General features: G+C 40.6%; 1 protein-coding gene across 1 annotated transcript in view; it reads right to left on the bottom strand.

Annotated features, from left to right (window-relative positions):
- SND1 (staphylococcal nuclease and tudor domain containing 1) overlaps positions 1-26,784 on the bottom strand; it is a 379,670-nt gene that overhangs the window by 189,814 nt on the left and 163,072 nt on the right. The window contains exon 12 of the mRNA XM_010947574.3: positions 20,455-20,555. Coding sequence (XP_010945876.1) covers positions 20,455-20,555 — 101 coding nt within the window. The remainder of the gene's footprint in view (positions 1-20,454; positions 20,556-26,784) is intronic.

The following is a 26,784-nucleotide window of genomic DNA, read 5'->3' on the forward strand; positions in this document are numbered from 1 at the left end:
CATTAGGAAACAAAAACACGTTCAACTTTAGTTTCTTTTGTTTGCTTTCCAAAATGTATGAAGAAGAAACCAACTTTCTAAAAGAGACATTCATGGTGTGGTAGAGTTCATTTTAAAAAGGAAGGTCTAATTATCGCATCTCATATCAACACTTCAACAAGGGAAAAAAATCTTCATCTAAGTTCAAAAAATGAGTGAAGAGACAGAACAGCACAGTAAAAACAGATGAATGTGGTAAAAGAGAAATGTTAAGAATAAATGTTTATCCAATTCTCTTCATCCGACAAAGAAGACAAGTTATACACAGCATTCATGTTTATTCTTCAATAGTGAAAGCCACTTAATGTTTCCCACTTCCTCCAGCCCTTTGTGGCCATAGAGAGCAATTATGAGCTTGTTTCATAAAGAACTCGTGGCACAGAGCCGTGATTCAGGGCAGAGGATCTGGGTTCTTACCCTCGCTCTCTGGCCATTTAAACTCTTAGGAGTACTAAGCCTGCATCAGTTTCCATATCTATAAAATGAGACGGTAAATCTAAATACTATACAAAGTACGTTTCAGTGCAGAAACATTCTAATGTAATTTTTAAAGTGAGCTAGGATTTACTGATCAATAGTCTTATGTATCTTTACACTGTATGAGGCCAACTAGATTATGCATCATAATCTAGTATTAAACACACCTCAGCGTTTAGACATACTTCCAGTTGTGGTTTGTGGAGCACTGTGGCCACGGGCACAATTTCTTCCAATCCGTCCACTAGGGGCTGTACGTGCCCTCGTCTCTCTGCACACACACCATGGTGGTAAAGTCCAGGCTGCTTGGCAAACTTACAAGAATTCAACAACTCTAATGCCCACAGCTTTAAGATATACTGTATTACCCAAATGCTCTGGAATATGAAAAAGAGGAGGGAGTGATGAGCATATAAGAAATACCCATTTTCTACCACAGAAATGAAAGTCCGGCAAATTCTTCACTGTCTAGTTGCTTCTACTTTGGCTAAGAACTTTTATCAACAGCAAGAAGCCGACTGACCTCATTAGTAGAAATGTGTTCAAAGTACTGGATTCAAAAGAACTGATTCAAAAGTAGAATCAACATTTAACAACCATTTATCATATTTCTTCTAACTCTGAGGCTCACTAGATTATATAGAGCTGGAAGTTTACTTCTGCATCTTATCACTGAAAACAGGGGAAAAAAATCAAAGAATCACCTTCACATTTACATAGTCTGCCAAGTACTACTTTGGCCTATCAAGTTTATACTTGAGAAGTATAAGTAGCAGCATTATGTCAACAAAACAACTATGAGATGTTTCAGGAGTCCTTCTGAGCTTGACAATACACAAAGGACTAAAGGTTATTACACAGTAAGTATTAATAAGAGAGGTGGAAAAAAATCCCAAAGACTTCATTCATTATAATCACAGAGTTTAGAGCTGGAAAGATCTTGGTGTTTTACTCCAATTCTCTCATCTGACAGGGAGCTAATCTGAGACTCAGAAACATGAAATATCATTCAGTGACCAAATGGAACTAGAACTCAGGTCTCAAGTTATAAAACAGACATTCTTCCACCAAGTCAGCCTGCCTCCAGTTTCCATATACAGACTTGAAAAGCTATTGATACATGCAACAACTCAGTGGACCTCAAAATTAGAGAGATGGATGACAGATAAGTGGTTGTCACGGATGACGGGAGGGACAAGGCTTAGGGAGGGTAGCACAGAGGAGGTCTGTGATGACTGAACAGTTGTCAGTCTTGATTGTAGTGGTGGTAACAGGAATCTACACCTGCGATAAAATGGCATAGACCTATACACACACCGTGCCAATGCCAAATCCTGCTTCTGGTATTGTACTATAATTATGCAAGATATAACCACTGGGGGAACTGGGCAAAGGGTATACGGGATGGACCTCTCTGTACTACTCCTGGAACTTGTTTGAATCTATAATTACTCCAAAATCAAGTTTTAAAAAGTTTTTAAGAAAAGTCAATATAAGAGAGAAGGAAGGCAGCAGAGATTCTAAATTTCATTGTCAACCGGAATAGTAATTCTTGGTTAGAATAATCCTTTGAAGATTCAAGTCTACAGACCTTGTCACCACTCCTCTGCTCAAAACTCTGCAGTATCACCTATCTCGTTGAAAGTAAAAGCGAAATACTTGCAATGACCCAATAGAAACTATATGATCTGGTGCACCCCACCTCCCACCCCCCTCCTGGATTCTGTACTGGGAATTAAAAGAAGTATTTGTGACCTAGAATTCTAAGTGCTGAAAACCTTGTAATTAAGTAAGCACAGGGTACTGAGCAAAGACACAAATAGATGCCCAACTGGGATCTCAGTTTGGCTGGGCCCCAAAAGATAAAGTTAAAAAGTCAAGAGCTGAAGGGTGAGTGGGAGCTGGCTCGGAGAAATCTATGTTCCAAGCACAGGGCAAACAAGACTTCAATAATGGTGTGGTTAAGTTTTTTTCTTTTTTTTAAGAAACAGATGAGAACCAGAGAATGTTAAATATAAACATGGGGAGGTAAGCAAAAGCCAGATCATGGGTTTGTTTTAATCCTAAAGGCTGTAGGTCTATTAATGAACACTTTGAGGGGAACAAACAATCAGATTTGTTTCAGAAAGTAAATAGCAACAGCAGTGTGAAAAATGGATTGGAAAAGAGTAAGACTAGAAATAGGAAGGCCAGTAGGAGGACCGAAGCATAAACCAGGCAGTGAGGAGAGGAAGGCTGAAATGAATCTGAGATATACCCACAGATAATCAGGCACGGAGAGCAAGAGAGGTGATAAAGATGACACCTTGATCTGTGGAATAGATAAGTAATACTAAGTAAAAGGTGATGTTAATCAGGATGTGATCATTTGAGTAAAGGAACAGCTTCTCAAGGGGAGGCCATGAGCTCAGTTTTAGCACTGGGGATGTCCATCCATTCAGTAGCTAAATATATTGGTGGAGAGGCTGGAAGGAGGAACTAGGGGTAGAGAGACAGACTTCTGGTTAGAACAGCAGCAGCTACCTGACAACTGAAGCCTGGGGACGAATGAGATCACCCAGGGAGACTGAGCGGAGGGTAAGCTTAAGGAAGCCCAAGGACAGAAGCTCAGGAAGCACAAATATTTACAGAGCACTCCAAGCAGACTGAGGACAAGTAATCAGAGTTGTAGAAGGAAATCCAGTCAAGTCTGGTGTACTGAAAATAAGGAGAAAAAATTTTCAAAAAAGATGGTGATGTTTTAAATACTGCAGTGAGACCAAATTAAAGTAAGGACTATGAAGTATCCTTGAGGGAAGCTTTGGTCTTCTAGGTGAGCTCAGTTTCATGGATGTGGTATGGCCAAAGCCAGGTGGCAAAGGAATGAATAGCATGTGGACAGAGAATAAAAACTGCTTTTAACTCTTAATTAACTTGGCTATAAAAAGAAGGCAAGAATCAGCAAAGTAGGTAAGGTAAGAGAGGACTGAAGGAAAACTTTTAAGGATTGTTTTTAAAGAGGGCTGGCTAACTGACAGCACAAACTCCTCAGGAGACCAAAAGAAATAGAACTCAGAGCACGTAGGTAGAAAATTAGTTTGAAAGAAAGAGGGTGAAATCGTCACAGAGATGGGAAAGGAGGAGATACGAAAGCAAGCAGGAGGAAGAGAAGTCTGGGGCTGAGAGAATGAGAAATTAAAGGCATTTTTCTCGATAAGCCCATATTTTCTCTATAAAGTGGGAGATGCGATTGTCTGCTGACAGTGAGGGGAGACAGAACGGAGTCGGGGGCTTGACTGAAGATGGTTGTGAAAATCTAAAATAGCTGTTTGTAGTGAAATAACAGCATGAAAACAGCATTTGTGGAAAATTGATCCAGCAGCATTATGCAGGAAGAAATGGAGAACAGAAAACCTGCTGTTAGAAAAAGGCACATTTAGAAGGCTATTGTGTTAATATAGATCTGAGTTGTTGATTGCATGGAGCAGAGTGAGGGCAAGAGTAATAGGAAAGAATTCTTCAACAAACCACTGCATCACCACCTCATCACTAAACTGCTTTCTCCCAAGGCCCCAAGGGTGGTCAAGGCAGGATCAAGCATCCTTCAGTATTTCAGCTCCTGGTGCGAACTAAAGCTATGGATGGCTCCTCCCTGGCTTGTCAGTGACTTTCAGGCTTCCCAGTCCAAGATGCTTAATACTACTTCTTGAACGATGCTGCAAAAACCAACATACGGACCCATTAAACCTGAATGGCCATGCCTGTAAGGAACATCTGGAACAATATCCCGTATAAGTGAGGATCGATTCTGATAAGTAAGCAACACAAGTGATTCTGGGGCACATCTGAGTTTGAAAGCCAGTTTGAAAAAAAATCAGCATCAGTGTTAAATATGTTGGCTTTCAGATGAGAGTAGGACATACAAATGGGAATGAAAGGCAAGTATGCAGTAAGCTCGGGGTAGGAATAAGCAGTGAGAAATTAAAAGTTCATAATCATCAGCATTCAGAGGATAGACGAAGCTAAGCATTAACAGCACAGCGGAGGGAAATCATTTACAGACAACAGAAAAAGCAGGATCAAGAAGACCTTTAGAGAATATGAAGCCAAAGGACTTAAATCTTTTCTTTTTTTAAAGTATTATATCAAGGCAAGGTATGGCACTTAGAGTACATCCAGTTCCTATTTCTCATTTCATCTCTCAAGTTCAGTTCTAAAGACTGACCGTCAACAATGCTGCTGCTGTACAGCATCTTTTCTCTCAAGAAAAACACGATATGGTAATGCTTTGAGACACATTTACCTAACCTACTTCCAAAACTCATCTTCCTAAACTAACCAAATGGAGAGAAAGCCACCTAAAATTCTCTATTATTATAGAAAGCAGTAGAGGTGTCTGGTAACGCAGAAAGGACCCTGGCCACGAATATGTAAGCTTTAGAGAAATTCAAGAAACCAGCATATGTGCAGATGTCCTCCGAGGGACACACCAATGCAATCACCAGTAGTGTTTCTCTCTCAATGGAATTCCTGCCTGACTGCTGAGCTGGGTGCAAGCTCATTTCCCCCATGGTGAAAACTGCTGTTGAGATGCAGAACACTCCACCATCTGTTACTGAGAATTAGCATAATGACAGATTATCTAATCCCTTACAGTTAACAGATACACGTGGTGCTCTTACAACCCCAGTTTGGTCACATCCTCACTCATGTGGGCCTACCCCCACCCTAAAAAAATTGGTCCTCCCACCCTGCTGGTAATGAATCCGGCCTGGAATTTACCCCCAGTCTTGCCTGAGAGTCCAGGTGCTTGGCCCTGAGAAACTGTGCTAACTCATTTTCTTCAGGAATGGGAATGCAGCTGTTATTCCAGATGCATATGGAAAGAAAGAAAAACTGTCTCTAGGAGACCAGCAAAACTACTTGTGCAGGGCAGTGTCTTCAGAAAACAAGACCAGGTTGAAAATTGCAACAGGGTAAGACGAAGCAAAGGTTAAGTCCGTGCTGATCCTGTGGAGTGACAGAAGGAAAAAAGAAAGGCAGAGGAAATGGGGGGGGGGGGGGGGGCGGAGTTCAAAAGGACAGATGTCAAAGTCCATGTTTTCAAGGAAAGCATCTTTGGGGAAATAGCCACAAAGTGAGCCTCACTTCCCAAGTCCTGAGATGTCTCCAGCTGATGAAGCCATCAGCGCAGGATTCCGCTTCAAATTCAGCACTCCTGGGGGACAGGTCGCCCTGGGCTGATAAAGACGCCATGCTCACCTCTTCAGCAGCAGCATGTGGCCTAGGAAAGCCGCCTACCCCCCCAGCCACAGCACTCCATCACCTCGCGACCGCAGAGCCAAGATTCATGGCTCCCACAGCAGTCCAGTGTTATCCAATATGCATGAAATCAAAGTTCTCATCATTTCCAATGGTCAGAGGCCAGTGGGTGTGAAATCCCAGAATACCAGGATTAATGAAGGAGTCATCAGAAACCCAGCATTAAATCACTTTTGTGGCCAATGCCGAGAGTGATGTCCGTGATACATTACAAGGCTGATTAGAAAGAAACAAGTTCCAATTTAGAAATGAATTACTGGACTAAAAAAAAAACTGGTTGGATGGCTATCACAGCAATTTCGTTATTACAGGGGAAGGCGGGTGGTGACAAATAAGTTATGTCATGAACGGAAAATCACAGGAATCAGAATTCAGGGGTGAATACTTTCCTAAAGACATAGTAAGAGGAAGAAGGGAGTCTTGACACTCTGGCCAAATTTCACCTCTTTTCCTTTCTCGGTTTTCCTGGTGGTCGGGGGTAGGGATGGGGTTTGCAGGAGGCGGTGCTATTAATACTTTGTGCCCCGGAGAGAAATTTACTCTAGTTTTATCACAATCACAGTCTGTTTACAGTCCCGCTGTCCCTGCCGGACTAGGAAAAGTGAACTCACTCTTCAGCTCATGCTTAAATTTTAAAAAGTACACTTTCCAGAAAAAAGACGACTCAGCTATGAACATAGAGGGTAAGCTGTGGAGAGGGCTGCATAGGGCAGGGGGAAATGGGGGCTGACCCTCGTCAACTCTCTTCTAATCCACAACGAACACTGCCTTATTGCTGAGCACAATCTGTCAACGTGAGAAACAAAGCCCTCAACTAGTGCTCTGAAGATAAAGTGGGGTGGAAAACACGCAAGAGGCAAAGTGGGCGAGGTATGACCTCCCTCCACACTACAACTTTCCTGATTTTCCACATGGGAAAAAACACACCCTCCAGAGACTCTTACTTACTTTTATGGATCTACCTTAGGACAGTGCACTGGTAAGAAAAATACGTGCCCCCAAGTTCTATTCAAGCTCGGGCTAAGAGGATCCCTTTACAGGCAACGATTTCCAACTACAGCCTCTCAACCCACAGAGTTCATCAATGCAGGACAAGGTATGGATAACAATTCCAACTATCCAATCCAAAATAGGAATAATTGTTGTTGACTCTTCCAACCCGCTGGAAGAACAAGACTGGTATCTCTCCCTGAAAACCATCTCTAAGACCAGGTGATATAATTCAAATACTTCTCTCTCATAATCAGGCTGACAGTCAAAATATTTAACATTACAGTACTGGCTACTTTGTTATCCCCATGAATACTAGCTGAATATAAGCCCTGTTCATAAATTGAAAGGCAGGAAGGAAAACAGCCAGGGTCATAAATGGGGTTATATCTAGAAGGGCATCAACAGAAAAGCAAATCACTTGAGGATATTAGTTTGGATTAAAGGCTTCCAAATAATTATGCCTCGGTCATCAAAATACACACTGTTAATTGCAGATCCATCAGTCTACCCCACAAAATAGAGCACAGAAAACTCTAGGGCCTCTTAAGATATTTAAATGTGGGCTTGAGTCTTTAATAAACCCCACAACTGGCATTTATTAAGTCTAACAAATGGATACATTATCCTTGAATTTTTTTTGTTTCCCCAAAGATACAGTTCTGGTTAGTTAACTGCTCTGGTCAAGTCTGATTTTGCAAATCCACAGACTTCCAAGTGAACCTAGTGTTTATGATGAAGAGCCTGAGGAAGGAAGGCTACGCAAAAGGAAAAACCCACACCAAGCCTTAAAGCCAAGATTTTAACACTCCCTTTTAGGAACCTGAGGACAGGTTTAATAGAATTTTACATTACCAAGAAGACATCCATTAAGGAGGCGTAATATTAGCAATACTGTTTATGCCACTTTCTCCTTCAAAAAAGGCCAGATTAGGGCCTTAGGAAACGAGGGTGAATGACGTGCCAAGGACACTCTACAAGCTGGAGGCAGAGCTAGAAATAACCATCATCCCCTTCGACCTCACGTTACTCTGCCAATCTGCACTCTTAGAAGCAGAGTTGGTATGAGAGAAGTTAGTGGAAGGACACGGCTGAGCTTAGGGACAGAAAGGGAACTGAGAAAATACACATCTGTGAGGTTACTTTTATTCTTCCTATTACCTATAGCCGTACTTATCTGAAAGTAGATGGGAATATGGGTTTTGGAACCTCCTGCTTCCTCCAGACTTCCTTTCATGGTGCTTATTAATATTGGCAGCACGTTAGCATCACCATTCAAAATAACTACGCCAGTAAAGCCAGAATCTCTAGGGGTAAAGATCAGTATTTTTAAACTCTTTAAAACAACAAATATGAGCACCTAGATTTTAAATATAGGGCACCATTGCTTTTTTAAGAGCCCCAAGTGGTTCTACCATGTAGTTTTATGAAAAACTGTCCAGACAACTAATATATTCTCCTTTTCAAGAATTTAAGAGGCTAAGAATGACCGAATACAACTTAAGGCCCCCAGAATTATAAATATGTCGAAGAACCTGGCATTCCCCAAAGAACAAGAACATAGGAACTGTGGGTAGGGGAGAGACCCAACTTTGGAACTGGTTCAGAATGGCAAAGTCATCCCTAGTGGTTCTGTTTAGGTCACAGGAAGACAAGGACGCAGTTATGGGAGCAACCAGGGAGGAATCTCTCCTCTTCATCTCTTTAGAACAGACCTGCCAGTTGCCATGCTGCATTTTCTAGGCAGCTGTGATGACAAGAGCCCCATCCAAAATGTAGGCATCACTTGGGGAGGGGGGAGTTCCCCGCCTCTCAGAGGAATAAGGAACAAATAAGCAAACGCGTGGCCATTATGACAAAACCAGGCCTACGTATCCAGTTTATTATTAGCCTAACATTAAACACCACTTAAAAACAAAACAAAATCACCCGCCCACACAAACACACACCCAAGACAGAAAATTACATAATGGCATCTGGAATGATCTGCTTTGACAGTGTAAGGAGAACCAGCCAAACCAGAGAGGTCCAGCAGAGACCAAAATGGGGATGGGGCAGCCCTGGAAAGTCTTTTTTCAAGTCCTCTATAGTTTCTGCATGCATTGTTTAGAGGAAGGAATTCAAAATAATACTCTAGATTCTGGAAGGCTGTCACTCTGTTCTGAGAAATATCAAGCCACTATTAACTGGAAGAATAACCATCTTCTTCTACCAAGTCCAGTCATTCTACGTTAAGTCAGAAGAAGATTGTCTTGGCACAGGTTGCTTCTTAGGGTGGAAGCTCATGAGAAGTTCTCTCATATGGGTCAGAAAGGGAAAACGGGCCCAGTAAGAATTCCCCTAATGGCCCTGTTACGGCTTCAACATCTCCAAATCCTACCATGCATAACCCAGCCAGCTGGCACCACAGGAAGAGACGAGTTGTGTTTTTTCCCCCAGAACCCATTAGCCACTGGACCAAGCCCAGCATCAGTGTGGATAAGGTCTAGAATGTGGCAGGGGCTTTAGACTTCCACCACATAAACAAAACAGACAACCACTGCAGGTAAAAGCTCTAGAAATGAGTTTCCACTTATGAAATGACCTAAGTCAAAGCAAAGATGTTTTCGGGTGGCCAACTTTTTCCTAAGAATTAGAAGACAGTTTTGTGTGTTTTTTTGTTTTTTTAACTAAATGATTCTTCGGTCCGGTACAAGCAACAAATGAGCCCAGCAACATGGTAAGGGTTTTGAAATTTCCTGCTCTCCCCATCCCTTTGGGGAGAGAGGGGTTATTTTGGTTCCTTATTGTGAAATACAGTAAGCCATTCCAGAGCCTCTGTGGTCAACCCTCACTCAAATGGTCTCACCTCTCCATAGCCACAGCCTGTGCTCAGTGACATACGAAGGAACCCAGTTTCAAAGGAAGGTTTCTCAGAAAGTGTGACAAGGATAAATGCTTTACATAGGTGCTTCTTACTTTAAGGGGAAAAACTGATTCTGCAGTCAATGTCAAGATGATTTTTGTTTTGGAAGGAAGAGGGATGGTGTAAGAACTGCAATGTAATTAATTCCCCTTGCCGCTGACCTGATACGTGATGGTTTATAAATCACAATTTTACCCCACAGAAGCTCACATTAAGGCAGTCGTTTGCTGAATCACAGCAGATATATAAACAGGTAGATCAGAAAGCCAAAAGGCTCCACGTAAAACCCACACTGGAAACTTGATTAAAGGCAGTCCCAGGTTTCCTTTGCCCTTTATGAAGTACATATCATTAAACATCTCCAAATTCTAACATGCATGTTGCCCTTTAAGGTCCAGATATTTACTAAATCCCTCCACGTTCCACTTGCTGTAAACAAACACACTGATGGCAAAAAAAAAAAAAAAAAAAAAATTACACAAAAGCATCACAGCAAAGAGGATCATTCTACAAGATTCAAAAAACCTGACTTACAGTAAGACTTTTAAGATGGGGGTACCGACTAGCAGCATTTCCCAAAACAGTCAGTAGCCCTCTGCCTTTTAAATGTTTCATACATACAGGTAGGAAATAGGTACATGCAAGCAAGGACACCCAGGTAGTCTGCTTGTTAGCACACCTCTTGGTTTAAAAGGTATCACTCAATAAACGGTTTTCACTAAGGAATAAGTATTGTCCCTATTCAATGGTAAATGTATGTTGAACCTCTTGAGACACTAAAAATTACTCATGGTAATAGCTCAGTAGTAGAGCGCATGCTTGGTTAGCATGCACAAGGTCCTGGGTTCAACCCCCAGTACTTCCATTAAAAAATAAGTAAAGAAACCTAATTACCTCCCCCTCGAAACAAAACAAAGAAACATAATTGAAGAAATCACTAAATAAAGATGGTATTTTAAGAAATTACTCATGAATTTCTACTTCTACCTTTATGGAAGTACTTATTAGTCATCACTGCCTTAGGTGAACAGAGTATACACTGAATATTTAGAAGGAAAATTTAGTGGCAGCTGAAAAAATGAGAAAAGAGATAAATCCAAAACCAAAGTGTCTGCCAAGGAACAACTGCAATGGACCAGTACAACAAAATCTAACCACAATCCAACGTGGCTTTTTTTTTTTTTTAAACTAACCTTTGAGCATGTTCTGCATACCATTTTCTGTATCTTAATCAAGCTAATCTGTGAGGAAGAAATATTATCAGTGGCTAGGCTTGGGGGGCGAGGAGGATGGGATCATGAAGAGTTAAGAGGATGGAACAGAAAAACATTCAAGAACAATCTTGAAAAAGGAAAATGTTGCGTGAAAAATAGCCAGAGATGTAGGAGAGGTGACAAAGAGAAAGGACAGAAGAGACGTCTAGACTTGAAATTAGGTCAGTGACCAGTTCAGAGGCCGGGCTTAGGGTTCATTTAAGTACTTGATAATCGTGTAAACACTTCAAATGCACTAGCACATTTAATCCTCACAATAGTCCTATGAGTGCAGTATCATGATACCTAACTTCCAGAAGAAAAAACTAAGGCCCAAGGGTGCACAGCCTTCAGGGAGCAGAGTGGAGGCTGAATCTCAAGGGTGTGTACCTCTGAAGCCTACTTTAAAAACATGTCCACAGCATCTTCAGATCCAACAATAGCGAGCCTTCATCTCAACACTATGCTAAACAGTCAAAGTTCTCCTGTTCCTGAATTAAATTCTTAAAAAAATAACCAGTACTCAAAGGGAATAATCTCCAAACAAGTTATATTGGCATGATGAAATAATGGGTGATTTCCAGCCCCCTCATCTTCTAAACTTTTGAAAATGTTACAATTTATTTTTACTTATGTTAAAAAAACAAAACAAAACAAAAATCACTCAGTATGAACTGGAACAAATACCTGTTAAGTGGCATCACCACTGGGAGATAGAAAAATCTATAAAACTCCATTCCTATTTCCCTCACCACTCTGTTCTGTGCTGACCACAGGAATTGTAAAGAGAAAGGGGCTGAGAAATGGCATGAAAAGACACACGATTTGTCCTTATTGGTAACCATGTCAAATGTCCCCTCTCCTTATCACATCAGTCGCACTATCCGAAGGAATAAAGGAAGAATGCTAGAGGGAGGTTGGAATGGCAGATTGAGAACTTCTGTCCACATGGCTTTCTTTACAAGGTCCCACTGAAATGACAGTAAAGACAGATATGCACAAGAATAAAGCCCTAATGGTGCTGGAAAATAAGAAAGCGTGTTAACAGCATATCAGAAAGTTTGCACAAATTCTGAAAGACAGAAAGCAGATGGGATCAGATTGGTGGCGAATCGGGGGCGCCTCAAGGGCCTTTATTGACACAATGAGTGGGCTTTGGGAACATCACCAGAGCAATTAATCAGGAACAGCATTCAGAAGAGCTGGGCTGGCCGGCCTTCCCCGTCCGCCCCTGTGATCCCCACAGTGTTGCTGGGAGCGGAGTTTTGACCTTCGGTGAAAGAAAAATACTCTGCCTAGCAAGTTCAGGCAATTCTTCCATCACATACTTGCATGTATGATCCTGAGCAGTTCACATCCCCCCAAAGCACCAAAACCCCTCAACAAACAGAGTTACAGGCAGACCATTTAATGCCTGTGGAACTTCCTAGCTTAAGCACCAGCAAAAAACAACCCTAATAAAAATGGCTCACAATTAAAATCTCTATCCGCATCGCAGCCTTGAACTTGGGCGCTCATGCCTCCTCCTCCATCTAGAGCAGGTGCTACAGGGCTTTGTTTTCAATAGAGACCATTTCAATCAAAACAAAGTCTGATGCAGTGTGTGGCCTTCATTAATCCACTGTTTTCATTCTGAAAAAAGTGTCTTTGCAGCTTTTCTGACTGCACATGCAGGTTGCTACTGAGCTTAACGTAGCGAAAAGCATAAAGGTTCTTGAAGCCACTCAAGTAGTCGTGACTTACACTAAAGGAAGTTATTGCTCTAGATTTCTCAACTTCACATTTTTAGGTTTTTCTTAAGTCTTTATGTATTGATAAGTCTCTTCCTTTAAGTGTAAGAAAGTTTACCCCTTATTGTTTTAATACTTTAATGTATTTGGACCATGTTACTTATAAACCAACAGGACTTGAACATAGCTCCTTAAATGTAGAACAAAAATGCAAAGGTTTTAAAAATGGGAAGAAAAGTTAGAGATGTGAATCATAAGATACAATACTGCAAAAGAAAGAAAATAATTCAAGAAGTAACAACAAAAAAACCTCTTTGAAGACATTAATGTTCAGAGTTGAAAAGCCAATTGAGTAAGCAGCCAAAAGGACAAATCTAGAAATATTTTAATAATATTTTGGAAAACCAATGATAAATTGAAAATTGTAAAAATACTTCCAGATCTGGGGGTGGGGGAGGGGAACCTACTACATTTAGAGAAACAGAAATTGAACTTCTCAAACATTGCTGAAGCAACAGAACCCATCATCTTCAAAGTTTTCAGGAAAATAATTTTGAAGCTAGAATTTTATAATGAAACAAATTGAGAATACAAACAAAATTCAGATATTTTCAGACATTCAGAAACTTTACCATGCAACACATGAGAAAAAAATCAAGATTCTTCAACAAATGAAAGGAAAAATCACAAAAGGAATGACCTGAGATACAGTGGCAACTGCATATGAAGAAGTACAAAAAGGAGAAACAGACACACATACACACACAGAATTAATTCAACATTTCTCTGGGGATTTAATGGCATAGATTTTTCTACAGGTCTGATCACATTATTATACTTTTGGGCCCAACAGTAACACATACACAGTCCTAACTGCTATGGGGGGTGGGGGAGGATAGGTTTAAATATTTACGATCAACTTTACAAGCCAAGGTTAGAAGACAATTACACTGATAGCAGAGAAATTGAATAAATGCTATAAATTTTGATAAAAGCAAAAAATTCACTTTTTAAAAAGAATAAGAAAAAGTGTAAGCATTCTAATTTCCTAATCTTTCAGAGTAGAAGGTACATAGATACTATATAAAGTTAAACAGAAGCAGAGTACCCGAAGATCATAAAGTTCACCAGTGGTAAAATAAAGATAAGAAAACTAAGGGTTTAAGGGTAGAATTAATAATGCATATACATTAAAAAGCGAATATACTATATAAAGCTAAAAATTTAAATGTTAATAGTGTTGATTTATAAAATTATAAGGATAACCCTCCAAAAGAGTGAAAAGCAGACACTGCAGAAGGCCAGCATCCAGTCCTCTGCCCGGGAGGCAGGAGCCAGGTACGTGGTTCTTTAGGTCCCTAAGAGGACATGGAGCAGGACAGGGACCATGGCGAGCTGTCAGGATTCAGAGCTCTACTAACACTGAATGACCCAAGATCTGTAATGTGAGGAGGACAAGGACAAATGGCTTCAGAGGGTAGTCACCTGAGTATTTCATTCTGTCTACTGACAGTCTAAGTTATTGACTCATCTAAAAATTGAAGATATAAGAGGAATTATCTTTCATTTGTATTTTAACCTGTTTCTGAGTGATCAATTTGTTCAAAGTCCCAGGCAAGATCTGAATAGAACAGAACCTTTTCAGGTACCATTTAAATGAAAAACAAGGTTCTGTGGGCAGCAAGGCCAGATACCCAACAAGGACTCTTGACGGCTCAGCAACCTGAGCCAAGAATCCTGAGAAAGAAGGGCAGCCAGGAGAGCCTCAGCACACGGAAACGCGTGAGGTTGTGTCTGTGGCTACATTCCCAGTGCCTGGCACACAGTAGGCCCACAACAAATACTTGCTGAATAAACACATCAATCTGTTGTTCTTAGCAGATGATACCAAGAGCAGTAACCTGTCCCCTCTCTGGGCCCAGTCCCCAAGTGAGCTATTTTGAGGGCTCACAGAAATCAGAAGAGTAACATTTCTACTTTCTCCAAACGAGACCTCTGAGATTAAACACTATCCGTATCTCTAAACTTTCTAGAATGTTCCTCCATGATGATGAGCTCCCCTTATTTGAAGAAAAGCCTCACTTTCTCCCAGGCTCTCAACGGTATACTTTGTGAAATAGACTGGGGGGGGGGGGCAGGCAGGGGGCGCTTCCCAATGATAGGCTCAGTAAATACCACCATCCACTACTTGACGTTCTAACTCAACTGATACTGAAAAAAAGAACAAAGGAAAAGGGGAGAAAGAACACTCTTGCTAAGCAAAGGATTCTGCTGATTTGTAAGATCTGTGCCCCATTATGAAAAGCTTAATTGAACTTCCATATAGTGATGATGGTACTACAATAATCTGAAACTGTCACGTCTTAAAAAAAAAAAAAAAGACTCAGCAGCATGAGATTCCCATAAATAGACAGCCACAAAACATCTGAGTGAAAGATCTGTCAGAAACTAAACAGTGTTTTCCTGACTCCCACCCAAACCCTTTGAGACAAACAAGTTCCTTCTTACGGTGCTTTATGGGGCCGGTCTCTTGATAGGATCGCTGTACTTGAGCCAGCAGGAAACAGGTATAGTTATTCCATTATTTCTTTCCAAAGTATTCTAAATGCCACTGATGTTTCCAATGTCAGAATGGTCGATAGGCAGAATTCTACTATTCGACATAGCAGAAGGAGCACAATTTCATAAATCAAGCAGCCTATGATGCCCAGAAAACAATCTAAGGTGCTCTTTTCAGAGGTGAAGGTTGGTTACGTGTTTATGATTTAGGCAGGGGGAGGAACACTTACTCTGATGTCTTCTTTTTCCTTCAGAGCAGGAAAAGCTGTGTGTGTGGTGGGGGAGTACTCCACTAAAGTTGATGAAGTGTAAGCAATAAATCTGTGCAGAAAAGCAGTGGCTACAACCCAAATACTACCTCCTGGCCAAGCCACTGAAATTACTACTACGTCAGGTACGGAAAGAGCATCTCTTCAGGATTCTGGGGGCCACCTGGTGAGCAAGAGCACAAGGGTAGAAAATAGGGTTTCAGGAAGCCATGTTCTTCCTATGCTGAATTTGGAAGTCAGGTTTTAAGATCTGGCCTGACAGCGAAAGCTTTAAAGCCACAGAACTCAAGCCAGAAAAGCTAGGGGCTGAATGACACTTATTCCTGCTATGGCTGAGAAAAACTGAACGAGGATTAGAAAAGCATTATTCTAGAAGAAGGACAAGACCTAACCTCATGCTTCAGTCACTAATAGAACAGCCGAGGAAAGAAGTATCCCTGCAAACTGAACCAATAAAGAGGAAAAATAACAAAAAACAAAAGTCTGATTCCTCGCTAGTGTAATATATAAATACATAAAGGTAGAGTAATATATACAGTGCTCTATGTAAATATAGTGGTCTGTGTAAATGTAATAAAGACAAACCATCTGTGAAGAGGCCAAAGGGACGTAAAGGAAATTCATAAACATGGCTGTTCATCTGTGACGTAATAATCATTATAGCAGAGAGGTAACTAAGATGTCCCGGGACCAACAGACCTCCCATAATACCGCTGGTAGTAAGAACCCCATGGATGGCAGTGGCTTTGCATGGATGGGATGGGGAATAGAAATGGTCAGGGCAGGGGAGCAGCAGACTGAAATAATGTTTCAAAAAACTGCTGTCACAAAATCCAAATCACCTCTCAAAAAACTGATCTTGTGCAGAAGACAAGCATTTTCCAACTGTTCCTACTCCCCAGGTTCCACCTCTGTGCCGTCTATCACTTTCCAAAATGGGCCATGTCTATCGTCCCCCACTGTTGTGAAATACTTCACATAATGAGAAGCAAAGGGGCAGTACCTCAGTGACAATGTATCTACTGAGTAAGTGATAATTTTCCAGGGATGGGGGATGGGGTGGTGGCATTTATGAGTGTCTATGTGAGAGGATTGACCCCAAGTTATATTTTTAGGTGCCCCTCTATAGATGTGAATGATTCTTTAAACACTTTTCTTTTCAATGTGATGGACGAAAAGACACAGGCAACGAGTTAATAGATTCTATGTGTTCACCAAATTGGAGCTCAAAGTAAATGTGGAGTCCAGCACAAGTAAAGGTCACCCACAGAACTCTCACTCTTCAAGAAGGCTCTGGCAATAACCAAAGAATGAGATTTTAATCACTGAAGCTAATTACATAGAAGACTAAATCACAGGAAGAGTTATTTAAGTGTCTTAAATACAATAAAAAGTAATTAACAGGAAGCGCCATCTTGACAGCTTCATGTCACAATCCAGGCCTGAAAGGATCAGCTAATTCCCAACCTGGGAGCCAGAGAACGAGAAACAACTCAAAGTTTGATCTTTTTATTTTTTATTTAAACTGTTTTGATTAACAGATAACAACTCTTGCCAACTCTGTAGTGAAGTTAATCAAGAAAAAATTTTAATCTACTAGAGGAATGATGAACCTCGTTTTCATTGATTCCCCAGAGGGCAAGAGATGGGGAGCTGAAGACTATGTCACACCAGAGAGGTCACCCCAAGACCATGTGACTCGACTCCCTCTCGGACAGCAAGACAAAGCAGAAGGATTAGACCTAACCCTACTGAGGATACAGATAATCCACACACTTTGGCATGTGAAATACATTTAAAAATCTGCTTCAGGGGGAGGGTACAGCTCAGTGGTAAAGTGTGTGCCTAGTATGCACGAGGTGCTGGGTTCAATCCCCAATACTTCCATTAAAATAAATAAACCTAATTACCACTCGCCTCCCATCCCCCCAAAAATTCTGCTTTGAAAGAAGGCCATCTCATCTGCCTCTTCCTTCTCTTCCTCCTGGAATAAGCAGCTTGAGAAAAGCTATTTCAGCGTCAGAGAATCCTGGAAAGGCCTCTAAATGCTCCGAAGGCCCACATGGAGGTATATGAGCCTAAAGACGTAATTTAGATTGGGTCACTTCTTAATTCTACAGCACTTCTTCAGGCTGAACAAAGCCTAAAGCCTGTCATGAGAGATGCAGCGTGTAACTATAGATAAGCTCTAATCAACAGCCCTCCTTCCCGCAACTGACCTGCACATTCTATGACCCTGATGCCCGTTAGTGACTGAGGGCCACTCTAATACACCTGTGCACTTCTGTCCCCAGATTTACAACGGTCATTTTAACTACGTACTTCATTAAATATTTTATCAAATTGAAATATGAGCACAAAAAGAATGCACATTTATGAAAATAGGTGAACAGTTTAAAAAGGTTTAATAAGAGGAATGGCCTAAAATAGCTGCAAAGTGTCCAAAAATGAGTGCAGGAAAACTGTAACAGATGACAGTAGTGTAAATCACAAAAATTTAGGATTCCATAATTAATGTTTTGAGTCATCATTCCAAAGAGGAAGTTATGTAATTCACCAGGGTATCAAATAGCTGATCCTTGCTGCCCGTATAACAAAGATTTGGAGATGTATGTACATTTTTGTGTAAAATGAAATTAATGTATCTGAGATAAAAATAAATCCCCGGCTCTAGCCAATGTTTCTGAATAACTAACCACTGAAGGTCAGAAGGTTTTTAGTGTACCTTAATTCTAAATATAAGCTGAGTATTTGGTCAGTATTATTAATACCTCCACTTTTCTATAGTATTATTTGGAACGATTTAAGTATAGAAAATTCAAGGGAAAAAAACCAAAATCAAGGCCATGGGAAAATAAAGAGATGCCATGAGTAAGGCCCAGACATAAAAAGCAGACTCGCAATGCACTGTCTTTGGCACTGATCCTTCAATAACCAAACAAAAGAGGAAAGCCATCAGATAAAAGTTTTCGAATATTGATGAGATTAAAACAAACCTGTAGCTAAGAAATTGCTGTCCCAGGTAATGAGACATCTAAGTATTCCCAGCTATAATTCACAGAGGTATTTTGAAATACAGGAAACAGATCATTCATAAGTTTACTGAACTCCTACCATCTGGTGAATATTGAGACTACAGCAGGGAACAAAAGCGACAAAAATTCCTATCTTCAGGGAGCTTACTATCTAGCAAGGGTTAGATTCAAATAATATTAGTTTATCCTCGCTTTTCTCCCAATTGCCACCCAGCGGTTTACTCATAAAGTCCAGCTGAGTGGAAACAAATCTATAAGGAAACTCAGTGTACCCAGGTACCCTGCCAGGCTGGTGTAATCTGAGGTAAACACTTTGGTAAATCATACAAAAATAAACTTTACAATCTGATTATAAGAACTTGGAGATAAAGAGGTCAAGGTTAACTCCCCTCTAGAACTCATACAGAATATCTAATTTTAAGAAGTGTAAATTTACTGTGAAAATATGCCTCAATGGTAAGCAAACAAACAAACAAAAAACCCACTCTAATGGGTCATTAGATAAAGATGAATGGAAGTCATCTGCCAAAAATAAAAAGATGTGCATTTTGACAGTAGTAATGATGTTTTTACCAGTAATTAGATAGGGGGAGTGGTTATTTGAGAGGACTCCTTGTTTGCAACTATGGTAATTTTAACATAGCGGAATTACACCTTCCAGCTCTCTATAGTAGGAAAGCATGCATCAAGCTCCAAAAAACTGGTGAAAAATAGGTAATAATCATCACTGCAAGTTATACAGATAGAAGAATACGCAAAATATTTCCTAGTTTCCCCCATTCCAAAAAACGTTAATTTCTCAAGAACCTGCTTCTAAAAACAACCTGATGCCTGTGCTGGTGCTAAGGTAATGACATCAAAAGCCTATATTCAGTTCCTCTCAACAAAAATGAAGTCTCCGAGTGCTGTGTGAACATTAACGAGTATAGCAGTGGTAAGGGTAGCTAAAAATACTTCTTTCCAAAAATGAACAGCACAAGCTGGGGGGGAAGGGTGGGGAGGGGAGCTCCCATTTGATAGGAGAGCTTTTAGAAAGTAAATTAGAGACAAGATCCTCTTTTCTCTCAGAGGCACGCTAGAGCTTAGAGAGAGGTGTTTCTGCTAACGGCTTCATTGTACTTTCAATAAGACAATCCCTGTTTTGATGAGAAACCTGTTCTCTTCTTCCCCTCCACCGTGCCCCCTTAAAAAGAAAAGAAAAATACCAGTTTGGTAACAAACAGCAGTTAAGACTGTTAACTAGAGAGGGAACCAATTACCACGCTGGTCTATTTTATGCAGCTAGAATTGCTACTGGGGACTGACTGTTCTAACATTTATTGTGGAAGCACAGCCCGGCAGGCTTCCTCCTCCCCCATCAGATAAGGTCCCTCGGATGGTCCCCTGTTCATCAACAAAGCTCCCAAGAGCCTTTGGAGTAAGACCGGGACACAGGCAGCAGAGCAGAAGAGGAAGACCCTGCCATCTACTGATCGCTTACGTCTCTACAAAGAAAATGCTCAATTAACCTCTCTGAGTTTTTTGTTTTGTTTTGTTTTTTTTCTGGTTTACAATTAAGCTTCCTAAACTATTATGCAGAGAATCTTTCTAATTTTGGATAGTACCTAAGAGCCTGATTGACACTCAGTAAATGGCAGTATTAAGAGTAAGAATGAGTGCTAACTTAGTCCCAAGCCCACAGAGCCCAATAAATCTTAAATACCAACAATAATGACAGGACATGATTAACTAATGAGTGATTATGAACACTCTGCAAACGAAGTGCTACACAGGCACGCGACAGTTATAAGCCACTGTGTTAAGAGTAACAGAAAGCAAATCAGGGCGAAAGGGAGGAGAGTTAAGTGAGGCAAGAACTCTCAGCTACAGCCGAGCTGCTGTCAGCCGAACACTCACATCCCTCCGATGGTGACGGTGGCACAGGTCCGCTCTGAGAAGGCAGGCACCGTCTCTGTGGCTGGGCTGGCTGGTCTAATGTAGTCCACAGTCACATTGACCTGAAAATAAAGAATCAGGGTAGTTAAGGTTGAGAATTTGCAACATGGCAAATTCACTAGTAGTCACGTTCGCCTACACAGCCGTAAAAGCTAACCTCATTCACAGTATGATTTTCTGTGTGTAAGGATTTAAAAAACAATCGAAAGAGAGCTGAACCACACACTGGGGGAAATTATCTGTAAAAGTCATCTCTGATAGAGGACTGTTATCCAAAATATAGGAAGAAAGTGAGTATGATAAGAAAATAAAAACCCAATTTTAAATGGACAAAGGACCTGGACATCTCACTGATGAAGACAAATGGCAAATAAACATATGAAAAGATGTTTTCAGGGAAAGGCAAATTGAAACAATTAAGAGTTCCCACTATACACCTATTAGGACAGCCAAAATCCCCATCACTGACAACAAGTGCAGGGGAAAATGTGTACCAAAGGAATTCTCATTCACTGTTACTGGGAATACAAAACTGTACAGCCACTTTAAGAGGCGGTTTTGTACAAAACTAAACAAACATTCACCATTCGTTCCAACAGTTGAAAACTTAGGCCCACACAAAAACCTGCACATGGATGTTTCCAGCATCTTTATGGATAAATGCCAAAACTTAGAAGCAACCAACATGTTCTTCAGTAGGTGAGTGGATAAATAAACTGTGGTTCATGAAGACAATGGAATATTATTCAGCACTAAAAAGAAGTGAGCTATCAAGCCATGAAAAGACACGAAGGAATCCGAAATACATACTGCTAAGGGAAAGAAGTCCATCAAAAAGCTGCATATTGTACGAAAATGCAAAAATACGAAGACAGTAAAAGATCAGTGGTTGCCAGGGGTTAGGACTACAAGACAGGGATGAACAGATGCAGCACGGAGGACATTGACAGCAGTGAAACTATCCTGTGCCAAACTATAATGATGGACACGTGTCATTATATGTTTACCCAAGTCTATACAACGTACAACAACAGGAGCGAACCCTAGTAAACCACAGACTTTTAGATGATGACGTGTCAATAAGACACGTTCCACTAAGGACGGAGGCTGTTGACAGCAGAGGAGGAGGCATGTATGGAGGGCGAAGAGGGGATATGGGAATTCTCTGTACTTTCTGTTCATTTATGCTATGAGCCTAAAAGATGCTATGAACCTAAAAAGAGAACTGATACCATAAGAGAAAGACGAATGGCTGAACATTAAAGGCCCCAGAGAGAAGAGGTTTGGAGCTTTCCTGCAGGACTCCTAGACATTATGGTAAAGCAGTTCTTTAACCTTTCCAGCCTCCTCTGAAAATCTGTTTTTTACAAATGTGAAATGCCTCTATAGAAAGGCTGCATGTAATTTCCGTCAGGAAGAGAGAAACTATAATAAGAAAGCTGCTTAATTCTAGTATATATTCAACCTATGGATATGGACACACTAAGCAATGTTTTTTCTTTAGGAAACCTTTCAAGAAAATATGTTTATGTGTCAAAATAAAGGCATATGTGGTATCCGTTAGGTAACATACAGGGTCTATTTTATAGAATTAAGGTACATGCTTGGCTTTGGTCATGGCCAAGGTTTATATACCAGTACAGAGGAGATACACGGGTCCAGCACCCTGGAGCCATCACCACAGTCTCAAAGCCCAGGAAACCTAAATACATCTTTAGTTTCTACTGATCAGCTTAAAGACGGCATGTTGCACAAGCACCAAGTTCAGCCACACTGCGGGTGAGCACCAGCAAAATCCTTCCCAACTGCCTGTTCCCCAGAAAACCTGTTTGAAAAATGAATATGGAAATTTGGAGAAGGACTGCTGCCTCAAAATTCTGACTGTCAGCTCACTCTCTTGAACTCATCATCTAATCACATTTTAAAAGCAACAAGGAACCAGATCAGAGAGAAAGCCAATTAAGGGCCGAAGGTAAGTAAATTTTGTGAGAAGTACTGTCATAACACAGTAACACAGAAAGAAGAAAATATCGAGATGACTCCTCAAGTCAGTTGTCTACACTGACGTTACTGCTCAGTCTGTTCACCTTGTCTAAAGCGAAGGAGACGATAAATGTGACAAGTGTGATCAGATGGCAAGCGGGGTAGAGACAGGGTTGAAAACTGGTACCTCCAACAAAGAGGTTTTAACAGTTTCCCTGAAGGCAGCTGGCCAGACTTATTACAGGTCAAGACAGGGCAAGGAATGGGAGGTTTACACAAAGAGAAGCATGGGCGACTCAGCCAAATCCCTGGGAGGGGAAGAAGTTTTCTGCATGCGGTCTATGCTGATCCGCCCTGGACTCTCCTCTGGCAAGGCCTGATAACTAGAAGAAGCAGGAAGAGGGCCAGGAAAGCACGAGGAAACCTCTCGAAGCTTATGGCAAAAATCACACAGGAAATAAGAGGCATACAGGAGCTAAACCACAAATGTGCCCACACCATGGGATGTAAAGTAACTCAGGGCCAAGCTTAAAAGGGGCATAGCCACAGGGTAGGGTCCAATTTGGGTCATTCAGTGGGAGGTCAAAAAATATGTGGAGATGTTCACTTTTCTTTGTGTTTTCATCCAAACCATCGGGTAATAAGCTTGAGCCCTCAATTCTACTACCAGGGGGCAAAAATTCATCCCTGCTTAAAAATAAACTAAGTGAATCTCAAGGTTACCTTGCACCTGCCAATGACAAGCCTCCTCCTCAGCAGACAGGAGTGGGACAGCAGCTCATCAGCGCAAATACACACGGCACAGAGTACCATCAGCTCTCTACCCTGGGAGCATGCTAGTTACTCAGGAAAACCACTTGAGTAGTGGCGGTGGTGGTGATGATGGAGGTTTAAGAGTAACAAACAAAAATGAACACCTTAGCATCTCACCTTCCAGGCCAAAAGGCATGCTATCCCCAAACTGTCTTCAAAAGAAATCAGTGGGCAGGACCCCCACCCCCTTTAAATCTTTCATCTTCAATAACCAGAAGAACCAGTAACTACATTCTACATCCATCGGTCAATTAATTCTAGAAAAAGAGAACTGTAAGTCAGAAATTAAAGAGCTCATCAGGGAGGTAACAGTATTAAAGAAAATCTTAAATACAAATGAGGCCCTGAGAATAGCCCACAGCCAACACACACACCTGCAGACAGCTATGACAAACCAGGAATTAAAGTCAACGTGTAATTAGCATTTATGTCCCTCTCCTGGGGATTCTGAGATCTGTTCCCCTGCTTCATCTCGATATACTCATCCCTGACTTGTCAATCACTTCAAAAAGAGCAGTTTCAATTAAAACAACTGCAAATCTTAGCAACGCCTCCCTCGGAATAACCAATAACCCAAATTTTGTGCCCGTGGGTGATTACATATGGCATAGCGTGAGTTAAAAAGAAGTAATGGGCTAATGCAAACGTGCCCCTCATTTTTCCAACAAAAATACTCCTGGAATGACGGGCATGCCGAAATTTTCATGTACATGACACGAAGGCAGGGCCTGATCCCTCTTTACAGCAAGGACCACAGGGAGCCCAGGGTTCCCACTTGGTTTCACCTCCTATTCTCCTACGAATGAGTCACATCATGTCTCTGGGCCTCACTTTTCTTCACCTGGTAAATGAGAGCACTAGAGCATTACTCAACTCTAGAATTCTAAAAGATAATTTTGTCAGATGTGGTTTCCTTAGACTAGTGTAATTCCCAGCTTACATTTACTATAATAAATGAATACAGACAGACCATAAGCTCCAGGAGAGGGAAAACCATGCCTTTTATTCACTGCAACTGTCATCAAGCGGTCAGTACAGTGGGAGTGTACACAGTGAATGTTTGTTTCATGAACAGATATATGTAATTAGGAACCCAGTCAGACATAAAATTCTGAAAGATACTTCTGAAATGAGAAGGTTAGGCATTTTGAAGACCACTTTGTCAAGCTGTGACCATTCTGTTTTATATATTAATGTAAAGCATGAAGGAGGGGAGAAGTATTTTGAAACTGGACTAAAGCTTTAGGTTAAGAAAAACACATGTAATTTCCCGTATTATTTCTCAAAGGGGTTCTCAAGAAGTCAGAAACTATTACAACAGAATACATGCCGCCCACACCTAAGGAATTCTGACCATCTAGTACAATGTCCTTCAACTTATAGTGTCAAACCACCAAAGACCTTTGTAGATTTTATGCTGCTAATGATAATGAAATGACAAAATCTCAACTACCTATGCACAAAAGATACACATTTCCAGGCCACAGCCTGAGTTCAGGCTGTTATATGAGGCTCTTTTGCATAATTACATATAATCCCACCCATTATTCCACGTGGTCAATCATAAATTCACAAAGAGTTGTTAAAAAAAAAAAATACCCTGCCTCATGAGGTAAGCTTTTAAACAGCCTGTCACTCTCAGGAGAAAAACAAAACACATCATCATCTGGGCAAGCCTGGCTGAAGCAGCCAGGAGACAAAAGTAGAACAAAGTATTTCACCCAGCTTAGGTAAGAGCATGGACTCTGGAGCCAGCAGGCTGCAGGGTTTGGTTCCCAGCAACTCTCGATATATGCTGTGTGAACCTGCAAAAGCTACCTTGCTTCTCTGTGCTTCAGTTCAACATGGATAACTCTACCTATCTCACCGCTACAACAAGAAATGCATTAATATACACGAGGCATTCAGAGCAGAGCCTTACTCATAGTAAGCTCTATGTGTCATTTACTTTTAGGTAAACATATACTGATTTTCTTAGAGGAGAGCCTGGCATACAGTAAGTGCTAAGTAAGTTATCAGTGAGATAAATACATACATGCATATATACATACAGGCATAAATAAGATGCATGCTGACTTTAAAACATTAGACTACTGAAATCATTGGCAGAAACACTCAAGCACACTTTTCCCCTTCAGGAGCCTCAGCAAACAAGAGTATATACCTCATACATAATCATCACAACTTAAAAATAAATATGGCTTATTTTAAAGAATGATACACTATTTAGTACTTACTTAGACACTTTTCAGATTCACTTTGTAAGTACCAGTTATTGAAGATTTTACTCACCAACAATAATTGAAGCACAGTGGGAAACAGAGAATCATCTCAATTAACAGATTAACTAGAAGAGGTATTTGGGGAGGATATTCCTTGCCTTACAACATTGGGAAGACAATGAACAGAGACCAACCAAGTTTCCATTTGCTCTGGGCATAACAGAACCTTCTGTTAATACTCCTCAATATTTAGTTCATGTATTCTTGATCCTTTTTCCCTGCTAAAAAGCACCTTATATAATTATTCTTTTAAAAAAAATTAGATTAAAAAGATTTATTTTGAAACATTTTCAGTCACCCATTCATCTAGATATAGGATAAGCTTCAAAACAAACTGCCAAGGAGCCTCTTGGTCCTGCTGCTGGGCATGTGCTCAGCTGAGAGATCTGTTCAGATACAAGCTAAACTCTCGTAAGAGGATGTCAGACAGACACTATACTGTCTAGGACACAACAAAATACAACAAGAGTCACAAATGAGAGCAACCTGTGTTTACATTAGCAGCCTTAAAAAAGGAAAAAGAAATGAAGTTATTTTTTAATAATATTTCTGATTTAACTCAGTATCTAAAACATTATCATATCAACATATAACCAATATTTTTTCAAGCATTGAGTTTCTTTCCTTTCTTTCATGGATATAGTCTTTGACATCCTGTGTGTGTTTTGTGGGTACAACATACCTCAGTTTGGCCCAGCAGTACTTCAAGTGCACAACAGCCACATACGGCTCTGGTCACGGCACTGGACTGTACATGCCTAGACTCTACATTAAGGGACAGGAGTCTCAGCCTCATTCCTCTATTATATGATCTACCTTTTTTTTCTCTGATTACCTCTTGTGGTTATATTTTCCTCTATTTTAACCTAGGAACTTTTGTTATATTTTACAAATCCTTGTAAACACTCTTAAAGCAAATGTGAAAAAATATGGTGTAAAAACTAAAATGTTTACCATTCTATTTCTTATTAAAAACTCCATTACCTGAGTAGACTAGAAAAGAAAAATAAGGTTTTTGTGTAATTCTACAGTTCCAAAAAAACAATTTCAGGTGTGAGAATAAATGCATACATAAAGGAAAAAAATTCCTCTAATTTAGAATTATCATTGTAAAATATATTCTGTTCAATACTTGATGCAGATACTTTTCAGTGACTTCTGCCAACTCAATGCCTGGACTTTATCCTTGATTTGCTGACATAATTGCAGAATT

This window comes from Camelus bactrianus, chromosome 7 (genome assembly GCF_048773025.1).
Source record: "Camelus bactrianus isolate YW-2024 breed Bactrian camel chromosome 7, ASM4877302v1, whole genome shotgun sequence".
NCBI classification, from domain to species: domain Eukaryota; kingdom Metazoa; phylum Chordata; class Mammalia; order Artiodactyla; family Camelidae; genus Camelus; species Camelus bactrianus.